Source organism: Aptenodytes patagonicus, chromosome 13, assembly GCF_965638725.1.
Source record: "Aptenodytes patagonicus chromosome 13, bAptPat1.pri.cur, whole genome shotgun sequence".
Taxonomy (NCBI): domain Eukaryota; kingdom Metazoa; phylum Chordata; class Aves; order Sphenisciformes; family Spheniscidae; genus Aptenodytes; species Aptenodytes patagonicus.
The window spans coordinates 8,591,983-8,617,973 of NC_134961.1; the positions used below are offsets into that span (position 1 = coordinate 8,591,983).

At 46.3% G+C, this 25,991-nt stretch overlaps 1 protein-coding gene across 4 annotated transcripts in view; it reads right to left on the minus strand.

Moving 5' to 3' along the window:
- Positions 1 to 8,383: 8,383 nt before the first annotated feature.
- SDK1 (sidekick cell adhesion molecule 1) overlaps positions 8,384 to 25,991 on the minus strand; it is a 431,815-nt gene continuing 414,207 nt past the window's right edge. For 2 of the 4 annotated variants that reach the window (XM_076350553.1, XM_076350555.1), the window contains 5 exons: positions 23,869 to 24,006; positions 21,760 to 21,880; positions 21,420 to 21,549; positions 18,013 to 18,090; positions 8,384 to 14,623 (listed from right to left, as the gene is read on the minus strand). In XM_076350553.1, coding sequence (XP_076206668.1) covers positions 14,351 to 14,623; positions 18,013 to 18,090; positions 21,420 to 21,549; positions 21,760 to 21,880; positions 23,869 to 24,006 — 740 coding nt within the window. In that variant the 3' untranslated portion in view covers positions 8,384 to 14,350. Of the gene's footprint in view, positions 14,624 to 18,012; positions 18,091 to 20,438; positions 20,493 to 21,419; positions 21,550 to 21,759; positions 21,881 to 23,868; positions 24,007 to 25,991 lie in introns of those variants that run through there. The other 2 variants (XM_076350556.1, XM_076350557.1) reach the window with 2 other exon arrangements.

A 25,991-nucleotide genomic window follows, 5' to 3' on the forward strand; every position in this document is an offset into this window, starting at 1 on the left:
GCCCCACATGTCTTGAGATTTGAAACTGTTGAAAGGACAGTTTTTACAAGGGGAAAAGGTAGCAAAGGGCATCAACTTCCTTAACCCTTTCTTCCTGCCTCTCACCTGAAAGCCATGAGGTTCATGTGGGCCTGAGGGGGAGCCCCTGGCTGTTCCTGCAGCAGCAGCGATGCTGAAGCAGACTTGCTCCCCCTTACCCTGTGCAGTCTTGCTTTTGCTGGCTTCATCGCTTTTATTGAGGGGTATAATTGGGAGGGCCCAGGAACTGCTACTGTCCCGACCCAGCTCCCGGGGGGTTTCTGGCTGCCCAGATCACCATATACCTTCCCTTGTGCCTCCCCGCTCCCATCCCCTTTTATTTTGTCCTCCTGCACCTCCTATTTAGGGCCCAGGAGAGAAGGGGCTGGAGGAGACAGACCTGCTGGGAAACACTTGCCCAGGACTGAAAGGGGTCTGTCATCCTCAGGCAGAGCCCTCTGGACCTCAGACTTGGTGAGGAGCACAACCTGTGTGTGCACTTGAGCCGATGGGAGTTTCTCTTGACGTCCCACTGCACAGCTTGATGGCTTTGCTGACTTGCCTGCCCATGGCTCAAGCCCCAGGAAGCCACCAGGGCATAGGCATCCATGCAGGAGGTGGCTGAGGACTGAGCAATCTGCTGGCACGGTGAGCACTGCGCTCACAAGGAGGTCAGGGAGCGCCAACGCTCCCCAGCCATGGCATTTTGGGATGGGTTTCCATTTCACTTCTGCTCCTGACTTTCTGTTTGCTCTCAGGCGTGGGGTTGCACAAGATGTCTTTTGTTATTTGGCTTTAGGCAGCTCAGTGTCCCCCAGACACACACATGGAACCGGCTGCTTTCTACCAGAGGAACGGGGAAAATGCATTATGCATACGGGCAGACTGTGCAGTGGAGCCTCTGGCCAGTTTAGCTACAGGTATGCAAACTCTCTGTGCTGGTGGGTGGCTGTGGGGATGGGTCAGAACATGGTCTCCTTTGCCCCCATCACACTGGGAAGGACCATGAGTCTCCTATTCCGTGCAGTCCAGCGCAGTCCCCTTCCCCGTGTCCCCTGAGCCCACCGGCAGACCCACGTGGCCAAGGGGAGACGAGCCCCAGATGAGGAGCCCACATGCATCGTACTCCCCTGCACCAGGCATCGCTCTTCTGCCTTGGGCACACTCAGCCTTGAAGAAACCCAAGTGCTTTTGCAATTATCTGCCAGTCAGCACAGGCAGATTGCGTGTGGCCATGCCCAGAGGCCAGCAGCGTTCTTTGCCTCTGCCCAAACATTTATTTTGCCTCATAAAACACATGCAGCGGGTGCTGAGCCACCAGCACGTCCAGAGGTCACCTCCACGCCCACGTAGAAGAACCAAGCAGCAGCACTGCCATTTTTGGTAGGACAACATCTCAGACATCCCCAGCTTTGCATGGCCACGATGTGCTCCGTGATTCACGTAATCAGGGGCTGACAGGAATCAATTAGCTGGTTTATGGAGGCATGTGCCTGATTCCTGCTTCCCCAGGCTGCGCTGAAGAGCTGAAACCCGGCAGCGTGCTGTGGCTGAGGGCTGCGGCAGGAACCTTATTCTCCATTTTATGGCGTCTCCCCCTTATAAGACATCTTGAAGCAACCATACCCTGGGAGATACCCTTTAGCATTGCATCCAAAGGCCAGTTGTCCCCCTCACAGGGTCCCACACCAGAAGGGCATCAAGAACTGCGATGAGAGGTGGGAGGAGAAACCGGGCACCAGGGCAGCAACTCCCCGGCCAGGATTAGCTGCGTTTCTTCCCTCGCACAAACCCTTTGATTTTCCAATAACGTTTTCTAACAGCCGTTGTGATTTCTCAGTGGGAAGCAGGTTTATGGATCAGTATTTTCTTCTCTCTCAGACAGAAACTGAGGCAAAGCCAGACTTCAGAGGAGAACGAGGATGTTAGCTACTTCAAAAAAAAGTAAATAAACTGTGCAGCAACTTCACATGCAAGGAAATTGCTCGTTTGTCCAAAATAGGTTTGAGCGGGAGCAATCTGCTGATCTAGAGGTGACACTCTAAGGAGAAGACAAGATGCAGGGCCTCGTCAAACCCATGGTGCTCCATCACGCAGCCGGCGGGGGGGGGGGGGGGGCGGACAGTGACACCGTCCCCCTGACCCATTTCACATCAGGAGCACTTCTCTCCCCAGCAGCGACACGCTCTGCTAACCTCCCCGTGACCCTACAGGGCCGAACGCTCAGGAGGGGAAACCCGTACGGCTGGCGGCGGGGATGTTACTGCGCAGGGCTCCCACAGCCGGGCTCTGCAGCGTCCCCGACAAGAGCCGCATCCGCCGGTTACGCTCGTGGCTGGTGAACTTCTGCAAACTCCTTATTTACCTGATTTTTGTTTTGTTTTGGGTGGGGTTTTTTTGCATGTCTCTCGGAGTGCTGTTGTCTCCCTGGCTCCACAGATTTGAGAAAATCAGTTGATAAAAATTCCACCTCCCAACGAAAATTGCCACCGCAGGTCCGAGCTGCAGGTGGGGCGATCCTGAACACTCAGCACCACATAATTTTATACAAAATGAAGGTATTAAAGCAATGCTTTTATACTTACACAGCCCTTTGGACCAAATGCAATGGTAGAGTGTGTACTTACTGAGGCTATTGTTTTAATGTGAGTATCACTGAAATGGCACCCAGGAGGGATAAAGCAGAGGGGAAGGCTCTCCAGATCATGTTTCCTGGCAACATTTAAAGGGTTTTAGCATTGTGGGCAAGCAAACCACACAACAGTGCTGCAGGTGAGGCTGCCGCAGCATCCCAGCACCTTGTCTAAGAGAAGGGAAGAAAGTTGCCCAAGTTTGGGCTGGGGTCCCTACACAGCTCTCGTCTGTCCAAGGCTGGTGACCCTGAAAAAATGTTCTGCAGTACTGAAAGGGGAAGCGACGGGTGCTCCCCACCGTGCTCGTGCAGCAGATGTGCTAAAACAAATGAAAAATAGCAGCAGTAGCAGACTGCGAGTTGACATCAATGCTGCTTCTAATTTCACCTGTTTCACAAAATTGTCACTTCCCCCCCCCCATTTCAGATAATAACTTATTTAATATGAAATGTCTCTGAGAGAGCTGTTAAACCCATCAGTAAGAGTCACATCAATGGCCAGCAGCCTTTTCAGTGCACCGGGCTACAGGCACCATTATGTATGAGAAGACAGAGATGGTTTTACAGCCCTAGGGATGTTTCCAGGGTTAATTATCTGTACCTGTGGAGAACCCAGAGTGATCCGAAAGGAACTTCCTCCTCTGGGTCATGAGCAGACGTGGCCTCAGCCCCTCTGACAGCGTCCTTCGTGCTGAGACCAACACAGTGCTGTTGCTTTCCCCATTAGTAAGAAAACCCAAGGACCCTAAAGAGGCATGCGGGATTCCTGGTGATGTGCACAGTGCTATAAAAAGACTATATATTCTTATACTGGCGAGGAGGATTGACTCAGTGTGACCCCTGCTTCCCCCATGGCAAGGTCTCCCGTAGTGGTCCTTGACACCACCAAAGCCATGACCCTGCATGCCTCCCACGCTCGTCTGCTGGCCACCACGTGGTCCATCGCACCGTGGTGGCTCCTGGAGTGTTTGCTCCTGTCACACCACCCCGGCAACAACCCTGGTTCAATATTAACTCACATGCTATCTACCACTCCTCATCGCAGCAGTGGCAGGGTGCTTGGCTTTTATGCATCAGATACTCTACCTGCGTTTGTGTTACTGTCATCCCGGAGCACAGCGCCTTTCCACTGTGGCCAGCACCCTGCATTCCTCTCCTCTACACCGAGAGAGAGGACAGGTGGCAAAGCAAAGTAGATATGTGGGGATTCAAAAGCTGACGGTCACCATGGTTAATACAAACAGAAGGTGATTTGAGCTGTGATAACTGGCCGTAGTCACTGGTAGTGTCATAGCTGTAAAAATGGGACAATACATCTTAGGGCAACCAGGGAAACGACGACTGAATTGATGGGGCATAGAAGATGGTATTAAACCTCATGCAGAACTTCAGAGGAGCAGGGCTGACAAACGAAAACCCCTTCTGCTTGTAAAAACTCCTTGAGAGGCAGAGGTACATAAACTATTAAACTGCAGAGTCGTCCCCAGAGGAGAGGGGATTTTACCACCGTCTGGTTGACGGGACTGAAAGAGACCAAGGAGAGAGAAGTCCTGCATGGACACAGACCAACAGGTAGAAGACCACCCGCAGGAGGCACGTTCTCTGCTACATCTCAAGCTTTTTCTTTAGTGGCTGTATCGTAGACCCAAAGGTTTTCCTTTCCTCCACATGCTATGGAAAAATTCACGTTGTAACAGACAACGGTCTTCTAATGGACATACCAAAATGTCAGCCTTGTTAAAAACCAGGCTTTTATTCACTGATTGTCCCATCTTTAACAATTCTCTTGTTTTGATCCTCTCATCCTACAAATGGGATCACGAGCTGTTTATTTCTGGCTCTTCCTTACAACCCTTGCTCTCAAATAAGCCTCTTGAAAGGACTAAATGGGAAAGCACCAGATGTACGACTTCCTAGAAGAGCTCCAGCAGCCAGGGAATGACCGAGGGCTGGCACCGGTTTCTGCCTTCATTCTCACCGAGCCCAAAACCACGCAGCGCTTCATGCCTGGGTATTTCTGAGACCTCTGCAGAGCAAAAACACCATGTTGCTCCTTTCATCCAGCAACGCTGCTGAATGCTCCTGAAGCATCGACAGCTGAAACCCATCTCCCTTTCACTCCTCTATAATTTCCAAGCAAGGATGGAAAATTATAAGCCACAGCCAGTGTTACAGCATAAAACCAATTACAGAAAGCACGGAGGGGGCAGTGCTGTGCGCACTTGGACACCGGCTCCTCCAAGGACAGCCTCTCCTTTGCCCTTCTCATGTTGTACCAGAGAAGAACTTCTGTGTCTTTTGAGACCTCCCAGCTGGTAGCTCGGGCTTACTTGATGAAGCAGCCAGCGCGTTCCAGAAAGTGAAGTGGCATTGCCACATTTGCAATGACCTCAATTTCTGCCAAGCCACTTCCAAATCAGAAGTCAAGCCAGAGAAAAACCAAAACCCATGACACAGCCCTGAAGACATCATCTCTAAACACGCGACATACAGCCCTTTCTACCGTGATCTCCTTATCTCCAAACCCACCCTATCTCACGAGGACACATGTTAAAAACAGCCCAGTGGATGTAATTCATTTTAGAGCCAGGATCTCTACTGGGCCAGACCCGGCGCTCAGAGCGGCATCGCTGCCCAAGGGCAGAGTTTGGCCCATCGCTTCTGTCTCCGGCAGCACCGGTGCCTGGGCTGTGGTTGTTTTTTCCAGGGTGCATCCTGCACATGGACTAAGGGCAGGGATGAAGCTATCTGGCTCGTGATTAATTTAGCATTGTGGGCTCCTTATCAGTGGGTGCTGGATGTGAGCCATCCCGAGAATGTCTGGGCACAGGCCCTCCCGAGAAACCCAGCAGGTATGGCTGGAGGTTTCTCACTCAGCCTCACTGGGAGGATTTTCTATAGCAACTAAAGCCAGGCTTTTGGCTGGTTGGATTAACCCTTACTTGCTTCACGAAATGGGCTTCATTGAAAACAAGCATCATTTTCTCACCTCTTTAATTTCTTCTGTGGTGCGGAGACAGCTATGGATCAATGAAAGTGTCTTCATCTGTCACCCTGGATGGTTTTTGCTGGATGGACGATTGAAATGCTGAATCCTTCCTCTGCCAGTCCTTTCCATGGTGGGGGGGTAAAACATTTCTTAATTTCCATCAGGTTACGTGAGGTTTAATCCCAGAGGATCCAGTCTCCCAGCAGATTAAGTCACAGTCGCATAAATCACTCTGGAAATTTGCCCTGCTTCATCCCAAATTTTCCATAGTTCAGCTTCTCTGATGACTCCTACTGCCCTGCTCCTCCCCTGCCCCCCACCTCTGGGGTGTTTAGACCAACCAGATGCACTTGTACATACATAAAAAATAAACCAAAATTTAAAAAAAAGAGTTTGTATTTACAAGTTGAGTCTTGTACTGTTGGAATTAGACTCTAATTAGGTCAGTCATGTTCCCCTGGTAGGGTATGAATGATAGTGCTGGAAAGCAGACAATTTATAGAGACCCAAAAATAACTCATCCTGCTGTTTTGTAAGAAAGATGTGTTTTCTTCGCCCTGTGCTGAGGACATTTGCAGTTGAGGCCACTTGGGCACGCTGATAGCAGTCACACAAACTGTGGCTTGGTCCCACAGGCAAAGTTGGCCTATGCCTCAATTTTCTTCTACCAAAAGAGGGATATTAATCCCTTCCAATTTGACAGGGCTGTGGTGAAGTCACCTGTGTTTGTAAGGCATTTTATCACTCTTGGCATGAGGCCCCAGGCTATATTACACATGCTTTTTTTCAGACTTGCCTTTTAGCCTTACCTGCACCATCTGTTTAGTGCCCAAAGTGCAAAGATTTGCATGAACTCAGATTATCCAGGATCAAGGTGAAGAACAACAAGCCCACGGCTTCGCCACTGTGTGCACCGTTGCTTTGCTAGGGTGCATATCCGAGCCAGACCAGCATGAACGGTGTACTAAACCCCCTAGAAGTTGCACGATGCAGGGAAGTTCCTTTGAATGACATCATGGGCGTTAGTCGCTGCCTCCTCTGACACGTTATCGTCACCGTTCGGCACCGACAGTTTGCTTGTTTCTCCATACGTAGGTGCAGATTCTCTGATTGTGCAAATGACTTCACCGGCTTCAGCGCTGCTGAGAAATTTGACTTGTAAAACTTCGCAGAATGACTTCACACGTCAGACTCACCTGACTTAGGATTATCCTAACTTGTTAACGAACAGTGATGAACATGCCAATTGCCTACCTAATGAAGGTCTCTACCGGCCTGGGAAGGCAGCGGCCAGGTTGCCTTGGCTTAGAGGGACGTGCCCTGCATTTCCAAGGAAACAAGGCAGCAAAGCAAAAGGACTCCTTTTCTTGGGGCACAGTGGAAGTGAATGAAAACCCAACAAAAACGTGTGTTCAGATAAAGTTCCTTTTGATTTTGTGGGAAACGCAGGTTTGAAATGAAAATAACTGGCGAGGCAAGAGGAGGAGAAAAAAAAAAAGTAAAAACAAGAAGCAGGCTTAAAAAAAAATGAAAATAAAAGGAGCAAGGAGAAAAATAAATAACCCTGGAGCAAAAACGCAGGGGGAAGAAGAGGAAACAAATGAGACAAATAGCAGGAAAAGGGTCAGTAATGAAAGCCCAGATTACTCGATTCAGTCAAGCCATTGCTTGTGCTGTTCAGGGCAGGGCAGGAAGCCAATCTGTTTTCTCTGGTATTGTTTAGGCTACAAATGCCATGGCAGATTTTCCATCCACTCCCGTGTTTATGTCCGTGCTTCACTCCTAACCATAAAAACGCGTGCGGAGGAAATGCGTCCTGAGAAGAGCAAGGGCTGGAAGCGGGAGGATGATACGCTTCGGAGCCGAATGACCTCAGAAAAGCATTTCTGCATCTTATGGCAATTTTGCAGAATAATGTCTCGTTCACGAAATTCCACGGCGTGAGGATTTTCATCTTCAAAACGGGTACATCGATACCTCTGGGTTATTACAAGCTACCAGCCGCAGAGGGCTGCCTGTATTTATACAACATTGCATTATTTATAATATCCCTTTCAGGAGCAGGAGGATATGAGCTCTTTCCTTAGCAGTTTGACTCTTTCCCCCACCCCCCCACTCGGAAAACATTGTTTTCTCTCCCTCATTTCTCCCACCAGAGCTGTAGCCGACCTGTCTGTGTTTAGTTCACTTCTCTAGGCCAGATGCTCAGCTGGGGAAAAGCACCAACAACCACCCCGGAATAAAAAAAAGAGCTGCCCTGATTTCCACCAGCCAGGATCTGGTTTGACCTCCCCAACATCAGCATGTTTGTGGGAACCGATTAACAGCTGCTACAACGCTGCAGGGGAGGACAAGTCTTATTTGCGAGGGGACGAAGGCGTACAAAATGGTGGCCCCGTGAGTTTCCATTTCTGAATGGGTTTTGACTCTCCTGTATTAAGGATCTGGAGGAAGTTTATCACCACAAAATAACAAACTATTTAAGGCTGATCAAATTTTGGGTGGAAACTCTTTGAGAATGTCATTTTAGCTAAAAAGCAGCGGGGGATTATAAGATTTTACAGTCCAGAACTAACAGCGAGGAATTTCAGCCTGTGTTACGTTTTCACCGTCCTGAGCTGTTAACTCATGAGCGTGCTGGCAAGGCACCCAGAAGCTTCTTCAAGCCAGAAATAACAGAAGAAGCTGGAAAATATTTTTTTCCCCTCCCCAAAATAAATGTACCAAGGACACACACGTTTCAAAAAGGGTTCTTTTAATTAGAAGCAAGTTTGCAAAAGAAGAAGTAACTTTCTCATATAAAATAGTGGAGTGGTGAAGGTGAGGCTAACAAGATGTGTGGAACGAAAATCCAGGGCAAATCCCCAAGGAGACACTGAAGTAAAAGCAACGATCCAATAACCGTAGTACACCGAAGGGTAACTCAAACACAGCTGTGTAAGGTGGTCCTACCCCTAAACTGACAGCAGATACCAAACCAGAGGACGGACTCCATTCCAAGAGCGGCAAAGTGACCAGCTACAAACTCACCGTAATACCATGTCCTTGCATCTTTCTGCTACCTGAGAGCTCCCACTGCACCGTTACAGATCCCAGAACTGCCCAGGAGCTTAACGACACCAAAGGGGGAGCGCTGGTGGCAATTCCCAGGTGCCCCACCTGCAGAACACCACCACGTCACGCTAGCAGAAAGGTTTCATTCCCAGATCTAGAGAATCGGACATAAATGGGAAAACACTTCAATATAAAGCTCTGTAACCCCATTCCAGTCTCTATATCCAGTGATTCAAGCCCCAAGAAAGTGCACAGTGATCAAACAGCATCAAAATAATGAATTTCCTGCCAAGTCTTGAGACTCCAGGGCCATTTAAAATGGGCAGGTGGCAGCTTTGAGAAGATAAAATTCTGAGTCAGAGCCTGAATCTCAAGTCCCAGTGGTATTTCACTCCTTGTTCCAACATACCTCACCTGTCCCATGTGTCACATGTGTGCTTATCGGTTGTGGCTCTCTACTACCGGGGGCAGCAAACTTTACACCTTCACAAAGTGCAAGCCAACTTTATTTGGCTGGGAGGGCTGGGGGTGGAGATGTGGAGGAGAAGAAACAGAACACAAAAGTACAAAGAACTCAAGGGACTTGTCAGGTGGAGCCATTTAAGGCCCATGCCCATCCCAACACGTTCAGTCTTGGGGTGAATGTGCTCCTAATTCAAGGGTGGCTTTCCGTAAGGAGATTTCAATGGATACTGTACAACCACATTGTCATGCATGTGGCTTTGTGTAAACACCACAGCAACATACCTCTCCCCACGTGACCTCTAGTAACACCATGATGATGTATGGACTCCACACATGCTGGCAAAAACCTATAAAAACAACCTAAGAAATGTGATTGAACTAGCAGGAACTCCAGGTTGAATGAAGCTGTTTGCAGTAAAACCTGCCCATCTAGCAACTGTTCTGTGATGGCTTTTCCTCTCCAAATATAACCCCTCATTGCATGTGCCCTTCTGGCTGCTATTGATGAAGGAGATCACTAAAGATAGGAGGTCTTGGGATCATATTCAGTCTTACATGTCACAGGTTTCTAGGACTTCAAGATTTCTAATGGCCCTGCCAAAGGTTATCTTTCTTGTGTTTGGGTTTTTCTGTGGGTTTTTTTTTCTCTTTTTTTAAGTTTCCTGATAAATTCCTTTTCTAAAAGGATTTTTCTGAAACAAGTCGCCCTGCTTATCTGAAAACAGCAAGTGGGAGAAGACACCAGTGCTCTGTATGTATAAACAGCTCTCTCTCCTCCCTTTTTGGAGAGCAGATAGGATAATCTTTGGATGACCCAATGGATTTCTTGAGGGAAGCAATGACAAGGATAATAAATGTATCCGCATGTCAAGACAGGCTTGGATATTTATTCTAAACAATTGCTACAGCAGCTTCTGGCAGAGACCTGGGTTTAAGCAGGAAAAATGAGATCTTGGCCCATCTGCAGAGCGTCATTGGCTTTAACACTCAAAATGAAGAGGCAAAAAAATAATCCTTTTGGGTAATGGATTAGTTTCTTTTTCTGTATGTTTTTTTTCTTCTTTCCAGTAATGCCAACTGCTTCCAAAAGTGGGATCGCTGGCCGCAGTGTGATTCCTTTAGTAAAAGCTGATGAAACCCTTTGCTCTCCGTGCTCTCGCTTCTCCCTGCCCTCCCCACGAAGGGGTTTCACACGGGTGACTCCCAGGGTGGGGAAAAAGACTGTCACTGATGAAAGTAAAACAGTGCCCTCTCCTGTCCCTTCTCACTGCTGCTGTCGCACCCGAGCAGCACCGGTCGTGCACCAGCATCGGAGCATTAAAAGATGGGAATGGAAAATACTCCACCCAAGGGTGTGGGCTATGGTGGGGGACACACCAGGTGTGATACAGACGTTTGAGGGGTAAAATGCTCCACTTAGAGTGGGCTGGAACAGTACAGCTCCTTCACTCACGTGCACTTTTGCATGTGATTTATGATAGGGACAACCTGAAGTTCGGTGCTGTTGGGAGAGCCGGGAGCATTGCTGATGGTGGTGGCTGGTGTCATCTCAGCCCTGGGAGGGGCGTGAAGACTTGGGCACTTTTTTCCTGCAGGAAATTGGATATTTCCATGGCTATTGCATGAAAAATGAGCTCCTATTAAACTGTTCCCTGAAATGTCTCCCTTGGTCATTTCATGAAGCTGTTTTTATTTTTTAGTAACAGCCACCAAGAGACCTGAGAAACATGGGAAAGTAAATAAATAAATACAAATATAATAGCCTAAGAAGGCATTTTAAATATAAGCCTTCATTTTTCAAGACTGTTCTAAAGAAGATAGAAACAGAAGTGGATTTGATGGGTGAAGTTATTGTAACACGACAACTACTGTTTAAAAGTTGTATTTCAAAGCTGTGATTCCCAAAGATTACAGCTATGAAAGAGAACTTTCTTGCTAACTGATGGAGTGTTTCCTTCCAGATAGAACAATTTACCTGATACCTGAGGTAAATAAAACCTACCCATTAATCATATTTTACAAGTACAGTGTGCTAACAAGAAGGCACAGGCATCATGCATGTGGCTATGCAGGATCCTGGGCAGCAGAACACACATCCTACGCTCATCTTCAGGGTGAGCAGGGCAGTGCACTTCCACGCTCTGCAATTGCCTAAGTAAAATAAACCCACATGTAAGAAAAGCCAACTCCTAAACAAAACAAAACCGAGAGTGACAGTAGTGTCGACTGGAATGGAACAGAAATACCTTTGTTTGGATCAACAGGTCCTAAAGGAATCACACCTCACCTGTCATTTCGGCAGCAGTCGGAAGAAAAGGGCCATACAGCCAACTCAGCAGGCCCTCAGCAAGCTCAGGCTTTTTAGTTGCAGATGGCTCTGAGAAAAAGGGAATAGCCTCTTCTCCTTGCTTTGTATAGATCGTGCTGCTCCCCATGTTGTCCTTCAGTGGAGCAGTGGCCACAGAGCCCATTTCCTTTATTCCCCATGGTTTCCTTGCTTTTTTGCTCAATGTGGTTATCAGATCAGGCCCAGGGAGTAACTGCACCTTACACCAGTTCAGATCGGGCAATATTCAGGAGATACAGAGCTACTCGCACTACGCTTTCCTTTGGAGCCAGCTCTTCGGTGTTTGATCTACTTTCTACTAATCTACATCCCTAAGTCTTTAGTGGTCCTTGAAAGGCTCCTGCTGTAGCGCTACCTCTCATACCTGTTGGATAAGCACCGTTAAAATTCCAACAGCAATTGCACTGCTATGTCACATGCATATAAAACAATGTGTTTAAAATATGTAATCTGATGCAAGAAATAACAAAGGAGAAAGAAAACAAATCAGAACGTCACGTAGAAAATTTTGTCTCAAACAAAAAACAGACTGCAAACAAAGTCTTGTCAGTTCAGTAATTAAAGCGAAGTTCATATGGCTTAAGAGAACAGTCAAAGTGCACAGAAGGCAGTGGGGTTTTTGTTTGCTTTGCATTCCTCTTCTCATTCAGTAAGCTCCACGTCATCCTCTTTGGAGCCCCTTCTCCATCCCACACACATCCTACCCAGGTGCAGAGAGGGGGATGGCTCACAGGGTTCTGGCTCGTGTCTTTGCACATCCCTTGCCATCTAATGAGCTGTGGATCATTATCCCAAACTCAAAAGCCCTTAAACACACCCACTGGAGTTTTTGGTTTGGAATTTTTTCTTTCTGGAGCCTTTGGAGAGGAACAGCAATCCAGTGCCAAAGCTATCCAGAATCTGTATGCACCAAGAGCAGCAGTTCTCAGAGGCAGTGCCAAAGAGTAAAAGCAGTTCTGAGATTGTTTGCCCTGTCCGAGAAGAAAGGTGACAGCAGGGCTGAGCTTGCCCTTGGACCTCACCTCTTCAGGTGAGGTGCCACCAGGCTACTTCTAACCAGCCCCCACGGGCAGGAACAGGCAGCCACCGTAATCAACGCCAGGCTGGTTTCAACAACCTGCCTTGAAGACACCACCACCCAGTGCCACAGCTGTCCCGCATCCCTCCAGAGAGGACAGGGAGAATTTGAAATAACAACGGTGCCCACACATGCCCTGATGGGATGCTAGCAAGCAGCAGGATACCAATTTTCCTGGCTGACCTACATCCACCTGGGAGGAAATGCCAGACACTGGAGTGGCAAGGACCTGCCTACTTCCAAGTTCACCTTTCAAAGTCTTGCGGTAAAAAGTCTGGTGATCCAGGACTGTTGCTAGGTCCAAGGGCTGGACTTGGATTCTTTAAACCCCTGACAACTTCCTTGTGAGCAAACAACTTGCTGCTAAACATGACAGACTCAGGAAAAGGATAGAAAAGAAGAAAACAAAAAGGGAGCTATACAAAAGGATGGAAAATAAACTAAAAAACCCCTCTCTTCTTTCCAAAGGCTGTAGCTTCAAGTGCACAAAGCAGCCTGTAAACGTGCACAAGGTAATTCATGACCTTAATGCTTGAAAAACCTGGTTCGTTTTATTTGGAGACACTTTGTTGCTTCTCCCAGATACGAAGCTGAAGAATCAGTAAAAGGCACCTGCGGACACCAAAACTCACCCAGTCTGTGTGACATGTCTTTGTCCTAAAAAAATAAAATAAAACAAACCCAGCTACCGTGTACTTTTTTACAGACCAGTAAGCAGCACTGCGGAGTCTGGGTGAGAAAGGATGCTCGACTTCTACTGACAGGGCAGGATAACTTTGATGATCAAAAACCTCATCAATTAGTAGAGACTCTAGCTTGTCACTGCAGTCTCAATTGAAAGATTCCTCTGGCTTGCTGGGTTGTGTCCTTTGACTTTTAAAAAATGACTGATTCAAATGGCACATGCAGTCCAGGAGGGAGGATTAGAGCCACACCAAAAATAAACTGACCTTGCATCTGAATTCTTCCCACTTGCTTCACCCACCGCTGCCTACAGTGCTCTTTTGAGCCATCTCCTCTTCTAAAGGCCCTGGAGTTGGAATATTTAAAGAATGCAGCAGGTCCCATTTGAACAAGAAAGAAAAGCAGGTCAGTAATTCAGTATAAATACACCAGTACTGAGCCTAGAGCAGAGTGACACATCTGAGCCTAAGTTGATCAGCCAGGGCTCCTAATGTGGGGAGCAGCAATGAGGAGAGAGGAGGCGTCTGCTTTTCACATAAAAATTTGTCCCTCTTCTATATTTTCCTACTTGACATTGGTGACAGGGAAAAATTAAAAAAAAAAAAAAAGAAAGAGAGTAGAGAAAAGGAAGAAAGAAGAGCCTGGGAGGTTTTATGTTTCTCTTCAAATCACATCACAAAGTCACTCATTGCATCTAGGGAATTCACCTCCTTGTTTGGGAAGGGGGGGACAGGAGGAGGGGAGAGAAAGAAAGAGGGAAGAGAAGGGCATGGGAGCTGCTTCCTGAAGCAGTGTTACAAAAAGCGGTTAAAAAACCCCTACTATTCACAAGTGGTTAAAATCATCACTTTTCAGAATTCCTTTTTTTTTTTTTTTTTAACAAAGGTTCAGCTAGTTCAGCTCCATATTTTCAGTTGATTGTCTTCAGAAAAAAAACCCCCAGCCTCGTTCGTGTTCCCATCCATTTCTACCCTGATAGAGAAGTTACCCACAGTTCACCGCGTCGGTCACGCACACACACAGTCACTGCGACGGGTCCCTCCGAGTGCTGCCGGCGGTTCGGCTCTATCCTCCAGCCCCGTCTCAGACGAAGGAGGAGAACCCTGTCACTGGAGTCCGGGAGCCGGGCGCGGGCTGTCCCGTTGGGGTGTACACCCCTCCTGAGCTCTGTGTCGTGATGACAGTCTGGAAATAGGGGTCTGTCTCGCTGGCGGCGCACTCCTCGTATCTATAGGATGCCGGGTGCTTCACCCCTTTCTGCTGCCGCTTCCATGAGTTGTAGTAGGTGGGATCACTCATGTAATGGTTCACAAAGGAGTGTTTTGGCAACTCATCTTCATAATCTGAGTCAGTGGCCTGGAGCATCAGGAAAAAAAAAATAAAAAAAAATCAGCCATTAGCATCTATGATTTAGCCTGTTCCACTCTAAAAGAAATTAGAGAAAAGTTTAATATCACCAGCTGACAAAAGCTGTAATTTTAGGGTAGGATGGTTTGTAGTCCAAGTGTAATACATGCTGGACTGTAGAAAAGCACTGTGCTCTGGTTTAGCCAGGCTTTGCTGCTAGAGGGAGAGTCCCCCAACGAACGCTGGCGATAACAGATGCAGAGAAACCCCTTCTAATTCACTGCAGAATGCTGCGGCGGGAGCTAGGAGTTCCTATTTTGACACAAGATGCAGGGAAGTGTAGAGACGTCACAGGGAAACCAACAGCTTTCAGTCACGTAATCAGAAAGATTGCAATTACAACTGAGATTCTCACTTCTGATGCAAGGACAGAAAGAATGTCTTCCACGCAAACGCACTGAAGTTAGCCAGATGTGCTGGTGTTTGTGGTGGTCAGACCAGGCCACCTGCGTAGTTCTCTGGATTTGGCTTGCAAGCCCCGTTAAGTATTGAAAATTAATTATATCACTGAAAGGAAATTAAGCAAAATCACATATTTTTTTCCCCAGGCAAACAACTCTACCTGTATGTTCCAGCTGATTATTGGTGGTACAACAAGGCACACAACCAGCGGCGACAGAAGAAAGAGAATGCAAAATCTGGACAAGAAGAACTGCCAGGCAGGAGGGATTGCTTTCCTGGGATGGCTCAGGCACAGCCCTGTGTTCAGAGCGGATCTTACCCCTTGAAACATTTATGCACAGTGGCTGAAGAGCTTCAAAGCTCATATCAATATCGAGCAGGAGCTCTATTGAGATGTAGCCAGACAAGCTTTTTGCATCTGCCCCTCCTCTGAAGTACCGCTGCTGTGATACAGCTGGAGGAATCACAGAGGGCTCGTACATCTCCTCCGAGTACAGAGACCACGACAAAGCCTTGGCCATGGTATCCAGGCGCACATTTTCCTTCTGTTCCCACTAATGTTCCCACCAATAACAACCACATCCCGTACAGCACACAAACATTTACCCAGTCATTTCCATATCTCATGCCTCCTCTCGAAATCTCTGGTTCGAACATGCAAAAGCTTTTATTCCTCCCCACCCCCCCGATAATCTGCATAACTGATTCTAAAGGCAATTAAATATCAAAGTAGTAGCTGCCTAAGATATACAAGAGAGAGACGGGTAAGTGCAGCTTGTAACTGTTAGTTGCTGCAATTAGTTTCAAAAGGTTGGTATCGTTCTGATCTATGACACCACACCGCAAACACACATCCTTCTTGATCCTGTCTGCCACACAACTCGTCTCTCCTCCTCTAAAGCTCCTTCTTAATGGTCTCTGAAGAACAATCCTCAAATGCCTTGCGAACCATCATTTGAAAAGGGCACCGCATCCATCATCCCACTTCTTTGCTTAGATAGCTGCTTCGGTACTATTTTGTGCCCATTTTCCAGCACAGAGGGTGATGGACAGGGCTGAGAATTTTTTCCCAGAGTTTTCCAAAAGCCTGAGCAAAGCAGCTCTTTACAGCTTTGCAAAATTTCCCTTCCACTGTTAACCATGCTTTGGCTCTTTCAGAATTATGTACTGTTTGATTATTTTAAGAATGCAGAGCTTCAGGTGCCTTGACACGTAATTAGTATCACAACAAAACCCTACCAGCATTCAATAATTGTTCCAGAAGGAACTCAGCAAGTCTATCTCCTAGAAGAACGCTCCTTTGCACCAGCTGCCAGCCTCGGGAAGCAAACACCCGACTCCCTCCAAAGACCTTCCTGAACAGGTGGGTTTTGTGGCAGGCCTGGAATATCCCCAGATTTGGACCACTTCACAGCCAGTGGGTGCTGAGAGCAGCTCCAGAGTCTTGGCACTGCCGCAGGGAACATCCTGCCAGCACTGCCCTGTCTATTTTTGTAAGGGGCTCCAACAAGAGTGCCTCTGATGACTGCAGATGGCAGGGCATGGCAGCAGGCAGCAATAGCTCAGGCAGGCTGGTCCTCAGCTGCAGAAGCAACCAACTTTACCTGCAGACCAAAAGATCCCCAAACCCAGGTTTCCTCTGCTCTTACCAAGAATTAAGGTGTTGCACTTTGCACCAGCCTACGTCTCCAAACATTCTGCTGCAGCTCCATCATCTAATGTTAAGGTAAAAAGTGCCTGGGAAGCTGGGGGATGATGTGGGCATCCAGAAGAAAAGTGTCTAGATCCTAAGCAGAGGCAGGTGGTTGTGGATCACTCACCAGAAGTAGTACCTGAAGGTATGAACTCCTCTAGCTATCATGGATGTGCTCCCTCCATCAAAGGCACAACACTACCACTGCCCTTGCCATGTCTTCTGACTCCTTCCCCAATCAGCTCTTACTGACTCAGACATGCTCAGCCACCCACCAAAGAAACAAGCCCCTGCTGAAAAGGTGGATCACAGCTGAGTTGAGGTGTCATAAGCATAAGGAGAAAAAAATCCACAAACTTCTACTGGCTCCTTACTGGTCTTCCTGATGTGTCCACAGACATACAGAAACATAAAGACAACTAAAAGGCTGGAAGCTCGAAGAAGAAATGCTGAGAAGAAGCTGTATCCAGAAGACTGACGCATGACTTGATAGGTATAATAATACGGATGCAGCAACTTGATTTCTGTCCAACCCTAGCAGAAAGATACTCACCCACAAAACTAATATAACTTCTGTACCTAAGCCAAGTTCTTTCTAGATTGCCAGAAGTCAACATAATAAAGAGGAGAAATACTGGGAACACTTTTAGATGGGCTGCTGCCACTTGAAATACAGCGTCACTTGGACTTGCCATGAACAGAAAGAGGGAATTTAAAACAATACCACCTGCTGATAATCTGTCCACTAGTTAGTCCATTATACCAACTGAAAGAGAACACTAGTCTGGTGTAAATAAAGCCAGTGCCTTTCAGAAGCGACTTTCATGAAACATACATTGCTGCACTAACTTCAGCCTTTCACCATCATTAGCACTGGTGATGGAAAGGATAACCGACTTGTTAGTGTCGATACAACGTGTTTTCTTTGTGTTTCCTTCAGAACAGGCAGGAACCGACTAGTCCGTCCATGTTTCTAAAGTATCTTCTAAGGTCTGCTCTGAACAAAGTACTAATAACCACCCTTACCAGCAAGGAATTCTCTAAATTGCTGTCCCACATCCCTCTCTGCCCTGATGAAAATCAAGGAGTGGCAAGATAAACCTGTTTTGCGTGACAATACAGACAGCTTATACCAGAGGATTACTTTTTAGTGGTTTTTAAACTATTGAGTAAATGGAAACGCTGCCGGGCTTTTTACTTTGTTTTCAGTTTTCTCCCTTCTGTGCGACTGTGGCTTTGTTACCTTGGAAACCTCCATAGGCTGGGGCATGGCTGGGTGTGTGGTGACATTACAGACTGTCAACCAAAGGTGCATGGATGCCTGTGAAACAACAAATACAGAAAATGAGAGGCTATTTAAGTATTTTATTGATAGCACGAAATGCACAAGTGCTGTTCAGAGGCAAGCCAGCGAGCAGAGTTGGCTAGCTTAGTCAATGGGAAATTTGAAAATAGTTCCAATTATCTTTTTTTTTTTTAAAAGTGACTGCATAAGAAACAATGTTATGAGATTACTTCTAAAAATGTAGGTGGCAGCAGTTTCTTTTGCTTGACATGAAATGAATATGCTGTAAATGTAACCTAGTATGCAAAAAGATTTCTCTGGACACAGGAACCCTTGCTTATTTAATGCGTCACCTGCAGCTGGTTTCCACATGGTGCCCAACTTGTCAAAATCATTGGAGAACTTAATTGGAAACAAGTTAAACCATATTCCCTATTAAGTGTTAAGTGGAAATTTATAATATCTTCCTACAGAGCTGAGAAAGCAGAAGTCAGTTAGACCGCAGGGAGCAGCTGGGAAGACCAGAGCATCGCCAGCATTCAGCACTGACTGATAACATGTGCAATCCGTGAGAACGTTGTCTCCTGAAAACAGTTTTTGGGTGACCACAAGGACATGTGAGAACAAACAAACACACACCACGCTCCCCTCCTGTAAAACTGCTCTTCCATGGCTGGATGACATCGCAGGTACATCATCAAATTTCTGTACGTGGCGAACACCAAATTTCTTCAGATTAGCTGTCCAGAGCCTCGTCCACTTGACTCATTATCTAAAAGCCTATTATCATTAATAATTTAGAAATTACACTCTTAGCACTCTCTTGCTCCATACCTGCCAATTAAACTACTTTAAACTCATTAACAGTACTGGTGCTTGCCTTTCATGACATGGAGTAAGTTAACCACTTGATTTATGAATATTAAGAGTTTCCCCTTCATATTTCCTCATTCATATATTACTGCTTGGCCTGCTTGATTTTCTTTATTTCTCTCTTGCTCTCCTCATCAGGTGGGAGCTCGGAGGAAGGCTCCCAGGCAGCTGTGTTGTAAGTGCAGTCAAGTCAGCCCGAGTTTCTCGCAGACTTCTTCATGTTCAGTAAACCCCATGAGACTTGAAGCCAGTGAGCTTCCTCCTTTTCCATCTAAAATCTTGACACCTCAGGCAACAGGGGTAAGACTAAGCAGCAACAAGATGACATGTGGGTTGAAAGCAAAAGCACAGTTTTTGGCCCTGCCTGCCCTTACGTGCACCGTATTAAGGGGAATTTGAGATCCACGCAAAGATGTTTTAGAGGAAAACAACATCAGGATCCCCTTTGCTGCAGAGGACCAAACCTGTGTGGAGCTGTTATATAAAAAGATATCTTTAACTCTTCATATAACGGGAAACATTTCCGCCTGCTAAGAGAGATGGAAATTCTGAAATTCTTGGAAAACAGAGCTTGTCTGTTAAGATCTCCTTTGAGAATAGAAACAAAAAGAACAGAAAAGACAAACAGGAAGAGCTAATAGATACAGGAATACTTGAAAAGAGAGTGGCCAAACATCTATACCCACCTCTGCCCCAGCCCACCCTCACCTCCTGTCTGTACCAGCCAATGTAAACAGCATTTTCAGGCTGATCAAAAGGCAGCATCTCCTATTGCTACCTCTGCTGGGAGCATATTAACATTTCATGCCTAAAAGCACTCCCCACCACAAAAAAAAAAAAACAAGCATCAAAGACATTATACAGAAGGGCTGCATATCTAAGCCCCAAGGAAAAACAGGAGGCATATTTTGTTCACATACTCACATGCACACACAGATTCACAAAAAGACTAGAATCTCAATTGAGACCTTCAGGCTCAACTGCAATACACAGTAAATAAATAATATTAATAATAGCCTGAGAAAAAAAACAAAAATCACTTTCTTCTATATTGTACAAACAGTACATACAGAAGGCAGTAATGACACCCTGCAAGTAGACTTTTGCGCATTACCAGGAAATACCACATGGGGCATTGAAATTAATGTCAAAAGGTGCCAGTGCTAAATTCATGATCATGCTCAGCAAACTGTTTTAATGACAGGTTTAATGCTGGGTTGTTACAGTGACATGACCAAAGCACTATGGGTTTAATCTGGAGGGTAACGCTTGTGCATTGCATAGACAGCAGCTTGAGCTACACCAAGGAAAGCTGCCTGCACGACGGGTCGGCCACAGGGCAGCACAAAGCAGCAGGCTGTCCGTGGTAATTAACAGGAGGTGAGAGCTAGGTAGCCAGGAAAAGCAGCTGTAGCTGCAGGTGCAGAAAAGCTACAGATGAAAACTGTCATCTTCTTTCACTACTTGCTGCTCTTGATTTATTCTTGCTTGAAGGGTCAGGTTTGGAGTGGTTTGGCCCACTGCTCGCTTCTTGCGCTGTCAGTTCAGATTCATCAGGATCTCAGCTGACAACACACAATTTTAGAGACAGATTTACCTTTCTGGATATCCCTTGAAGTCTGTCTATTCACCCCTGGCCACTGCTGGATTTTTACAGACCACAAGCACTTTCTTTCTTCTTAAAGGGGATGTAAGACACAAGATGGAGCACTGCCAGATGGATAATGCCGGCATACACCCACCTTCCTTGGGGAACAGACTCTAAAGGCAACCCGAGCAGAAGGCTTCTCTTGAGTTAGACTAAGTCTGCAGCCTGGGGTGTTCAGAAACCTGAATGTTGGGGTCTCACAGCCATGGCCATGCGCTCCCTGGCAGGTTACTCATTCCCCACTTACTCCCTCTGTAACAGAGGCAACAGTTGTCACCACTCAAGACCACTCTTCCAAATCGTTGTGGTGTTCGCTGTAGCTATCTAAAAAAGGCACTGTGAAAACTTCAAACCATATCCCATACTTCAGTCAGTGCAACAATCTAAAGTGTGTCCCACCTTCAACCTCATCCAGATGGTAGCTGCAGCCAGCTGGTTATTTTGCAGCATATATACATTTTCCCAAAAGTGCTCCAAGTTTGCAGCCCACAGGCAGAAGGGGATGTGCAGCCCCTTCCAGAGAGGTCAGCACACACTGGCTGACGGATTGCACTTGTCTTTCTACATAACACTGGAAAACTGTGAATATCTGCCAAGGCCAGGTCTGGAATCTGCCCTGGCTGGGTCCTGCTTGTCATTCTTTCCTTTGACATTTTAATTTTAAGATAAGATGTGAACAACCTGGTGAATTGGACGTTTTAAAGTCCCCAAGACAGCCAAACAGTGACAACACAATATAATGCAGGTATGGGATTGGGACTTCAGAGACTTGCCAAGATTCAGCGGGGAAATGAATATCCGCAGTGACTGGTCAACATTTGGCAAGGCAAAGGGAAACCCTTACCTCCGACTCCGACACTTCTAAGGGCTTCTCGTTCAGGCCCAAGCCCTCGGTCAGCACAGCTCCGTTGTACTTGTTGCAGATATCCTCATCAGAGTAGTGCAGCCCCCCTGGGCTTGGGCGAGGAGGAGACCTAGGAAACGTAAAGGGTGAGTGTATGGGATGCTGTCATTTCTCTGAAATGACACAATTAAATCATGTTTAGAAGCCAGAATCACAGCCTGGGGCAGTGACTTGGGCATTAAAGCCCTCCCTAGATCCTCTCTCCCCTTTGCCTATTTAACAGTTGCTTGAAGCGAGATAAAAAGCCATTTCCAAGAGCGTGGTGTTCCCAGCTTCTTACCTGGTTCCATTCTTCTTTGAGAAGGTGCTCTTGATGTTCAGGTGTCTGCTGTTGAGCTCCAGAGCAGTGAAACCTCCGTTATCCAGGGTGACCGACTCTTCCATATTGGAGATGGTTTTACCTGGAGCCAGGCAATGAAAGATTCAGCTGAAACAAAGGCAGTTTTCCCTCAAATACAACTGTAAGAGCTAACTTTTCCTTCTTTGTGATTTATGACATCATTAATTATTTGAAAATCTCTTTACCTTTCCTATTGGCAAATGAGAGCAATCAGAGTGAAGGAGAGAGGCTTATCAGGAATGTGAACAGGCAGAAGGAGCCAAAAGAGGGGAAAGAAGGAGTCATGGATGGATGCATTTCATCTGGAGGTAAGTATCTAAAATAGCACGGATGAACTGTGCTCCAAAAGTGCTTATTCTTGTCTTTTGACTATAAATATGAACCAGGTGACTAATTCAGATGGCCACTGAAGATGTCCTAAATCAGGTGCTGTGAATCCCATTCATGCTGACTGAAGCAAAGCAAGAGAAAGTAAAACTAGGAAAGGCAGAAAAAGAAGAAAAGGAGGGGAAAAAAAAAAGGGCAGGAAAGAAAGCAAGAGAAAGGGCAAGTGGGTAGCAAATGGGAAAAAGATGTCAGAGCTGTAATGAGGATAAGATACAGATGTGAGAAATCACTGGACAATGTAAGGCAGGGAAAAGGACAGGGGACTGGAAGAAGAGGGAAAATACAGCAAAGTATATTATTTCTTGCGATCGAATATAGCAAGAGCCTATTCTCTCCCATGCTCATTCTTTGTAATCCCAAAGGTGTGAGCTCAGCTCGTGTCCTGGGGAGAAGGACCGGTTGTATATTGCCACTTTGCAGCAGACAGGTACTTTATCCTCGGCTTCAATTTCAGCGCTACATTAAGACTCAGTGTGAACGCTGATATCTGACAGCACAGGTCAGACCTGTCTTTTCATGTCTGTCCCCCAAACACAGAGCAAAACTAAGAAGATGAGAGATTTCCTATGAGCTATACATACAAATATGTAATAGTATTAACTTGGTAAAACGCCACGGTATTCATACATCTTATATCTCATGAGACTGAAATCTGACTTTCTAACACTTGTTAGAAGTGAATTATAAAGAAAGAAAAGACCTTCACTTTGGGACTGAATTACTAAATACTGCCTGGAAGACTCCTTCATTACATTAATGCCCAAGAACAGGTAGCGCAAAGACCCATCCACCTGATCTTACCAATTAATGTGCCTTTTTTGGCACCTCCTGGCATCAGAGCAATTTCTTGCTGGAGGTGGAGGAGGCTGTGAGAGAAATATACATGTGAACAGCCCTTCCAGGACTTTATCGTGTAAGGAGAAGAAAAGGTAAGAACAATATTCAGAGCTCAAGAAGTAGGCATTTTGAAAGGGGACTCTTTCAACATTCCTAGTTATAGAGCAGGTAGCTCCTGTTTCGTTTCAGAAAGGAGACTGGTAAAAATTGTAACTAAAGGAAAATTCAAAGCTTGATGCTTATTATGCATTAAAGTCTAACAGGTCCAGATAACCAAGACACCTCCGAGCTGCTTGGCCCCCAGCCCAGCAACTGCAGCTTGGCTTAGGGAATGAATGTGAGATGCAGGGCACTCTATTTAATATAAAGGAGTTATGATATAGTCCTCAAACATACAGACCCAGAATATTTGCATTGGGTACAGCCATGGAAAAGCAGAATCTTTCTCCTTCTCGCCATCTATCAGAGAATGATGACAAAGCTAAATGAAGTCTCAGCTCATTCCTTTTTTGTGGTCTTCTGCCAAGCATTTGACCCAGACTCCCTGGCTTTTGCTACAGTCCCTGGGACTTCCAGATGCTGTCCTGCCCAAGCCCATGGCTGGTTAGCATTCGACACCTGATAAGATCAGGCACTCTTTGCCCAGTATGGCTATGGGCAAAAGCCGTTTCTACTAAACGGGACAGTAAAATGATCCGAGTCTTCTACCAAATACAATACCTATGAAGAGAGTCCACGCTGATTAAATCAGGGGTTCAAAGGGAAGACATTTCTAATTCCCACAACTCTTAAGAGTGTGTGCACAGCATGGAGCTGATGTCTTACCTGTGCTGCAGTTCTTGTACTTCTTGCTCTGGCCATGCAGGATCAACGCAAACACCACCAGGAGGATGAGGATCAGACTTGAGAGTGCCATCACCAGCAGAAACCACCACTCCTCGTAGAAAGGGGCTTCTGTTTGTGCTGAAAGAGCAAACACCAAATAACAATTCCTCTTTATACTCCTTCCAAATTTTCTCTTCTTCCCCACAGTGAATGATGCATCTATAAGTGTTCAGGAGAGAGAGGTGTTCAAAGGAGGTAACACAGTCTACTCTGCAGTCAGACTTTCAAGGGGCTTGCTGACACTTCCAGGACGGCAAACAGAACAGGAGCATATCATGGCTCCAACATCTCCGCAAGCATCTTTCACACACCCAGAGCAGCACTCCAGGATCCCTTAGCTAAGAAGTAGTTATCACCAAGTGAAGAGAGAGAGGTTTCTTCCCGCAGCTCCGCACACATTTCTTGACTACTGCGATAGACTTAATACTGCCTGGGCCAAAGGAACCACTAATATATCTGTCATGACCCACGATTATTCCACTTTTTAAGAGGCTTGCCCCGCCAAATGCTGCTCAGTGGCTCTTTGAAAAATACAGCTAGTGCCAGGGAACAAAGTACACTTGGCCAATATCTTTTAGTACCTCCATTAACTCTAACTTCCAACATTCACTGCTACGCTATACCATTTCCCCATCAGCTTAGCCAACCCTGATGTGCAGCACGTGGGTATCAATTCAGTTGCCTGGATTTTGCGTGATCTCAAGTAATTTCACCCCATTTGACCTCAATTGGAGACACAAAACGATACTAACTTCCCCTTGCTAGAGTTATCTTGCCAGTTTTGGTTTAAAGTAACAAATATTGTTATTTTCTTGCAGTGATATTCTCTTTGTCAGCATCCCTCAGCTTTGTGAAAAAAATGCTACTGCTGGAGCACAAGCCAGCAGTTGTATATAATTTCCCTGTAGTCCATAAGGTAGAAGAACACCTGGTAGGAACGGGCGATGCCAGGAGACCGACTTCAACCCCTCACAGCCACTGAACCCAGGCACTCTCTTTCCCCAGCTGTCCGGAGCCCTGGGTCTAAACACAAGTCTGTTGTAAGCCTGATGATATGAGCTCAAATTTGTTCCAGATCACTGGGTATTCTGCAGCAGTGAAAAGTAGCCATGATCTTTCTTTGCTAGGAGGCCAGGCCAGGCCAATAAAGTCCTAAGGGCAAACTGCACAAGCCATACTGGGCTGAGCAGATTCAGTGCAATTTATACCTCCCTGTGCTAGCTGAAGTGGCCAGCCTAAAATGCTTTATACTTTTATGACTGTGAATCTCAATGGAAACCTCTTACTTTCATGCAGCAATTTGAGATGAACACTGAAGCATCAAAAGGAGGTGAATTAAATAGTTCTGTTCAAGTGGAGAACTTACAAACAAGTGGTTTGCTTATAAAAAGCATCACAAGGAGCTGCATACCCAGCTTCAGAGGAATAATGTCTTCCAGGAAAGGAAAGACTGACATGATTACTGACCTTTTACATTGTGTTACAGTCTCTGAAACCACAGATAGGAAAAACACTGACTCTTGGTGTTTGAAGTGGGTTGTCTATGCCCTTGTCCTGAAGGAGAAAAGCAAGGGTAGCACTCACACTGAAATCCATAGACAGCTCTCTCAGGCTAAGTGGTTAATTGTGTAAGGACAAATGCAGCCGTGATAGCGATACTACTCTTGCCTGCTGGGAAACCGTTGAATGGTGTTTATGCTTTTCACTGGAGGAGCGAAGAGATAAAAGCCACTCCAGATACTGGAGCGTTGCCAGATGCTCAGGACTTTCCAGAATTTTGAATCACAAAGCCGCTTTATCAGGTTCTTTTATTCCTCTTGTCTATCTTTGCTGACACAGCAAGGATGAAACTTATTGCTCACAAGCAACCTGGAATACAGCTGTCTCTGCAAGGGTAAGAGGAGACCTGAGCAAAGCTTTCAGCAGGGCAAGCCCTCCCACTTCACAACAGGCCACTGAACTCCAGCTGCCCAGACGTCGCAAGCCGAGTGGAATTCGCTTTTTGAGGTATTGAAGTTCCTTCAGAAAACCAGAGTGTCGGGCTGCTCAAAGGGATTTCGGAA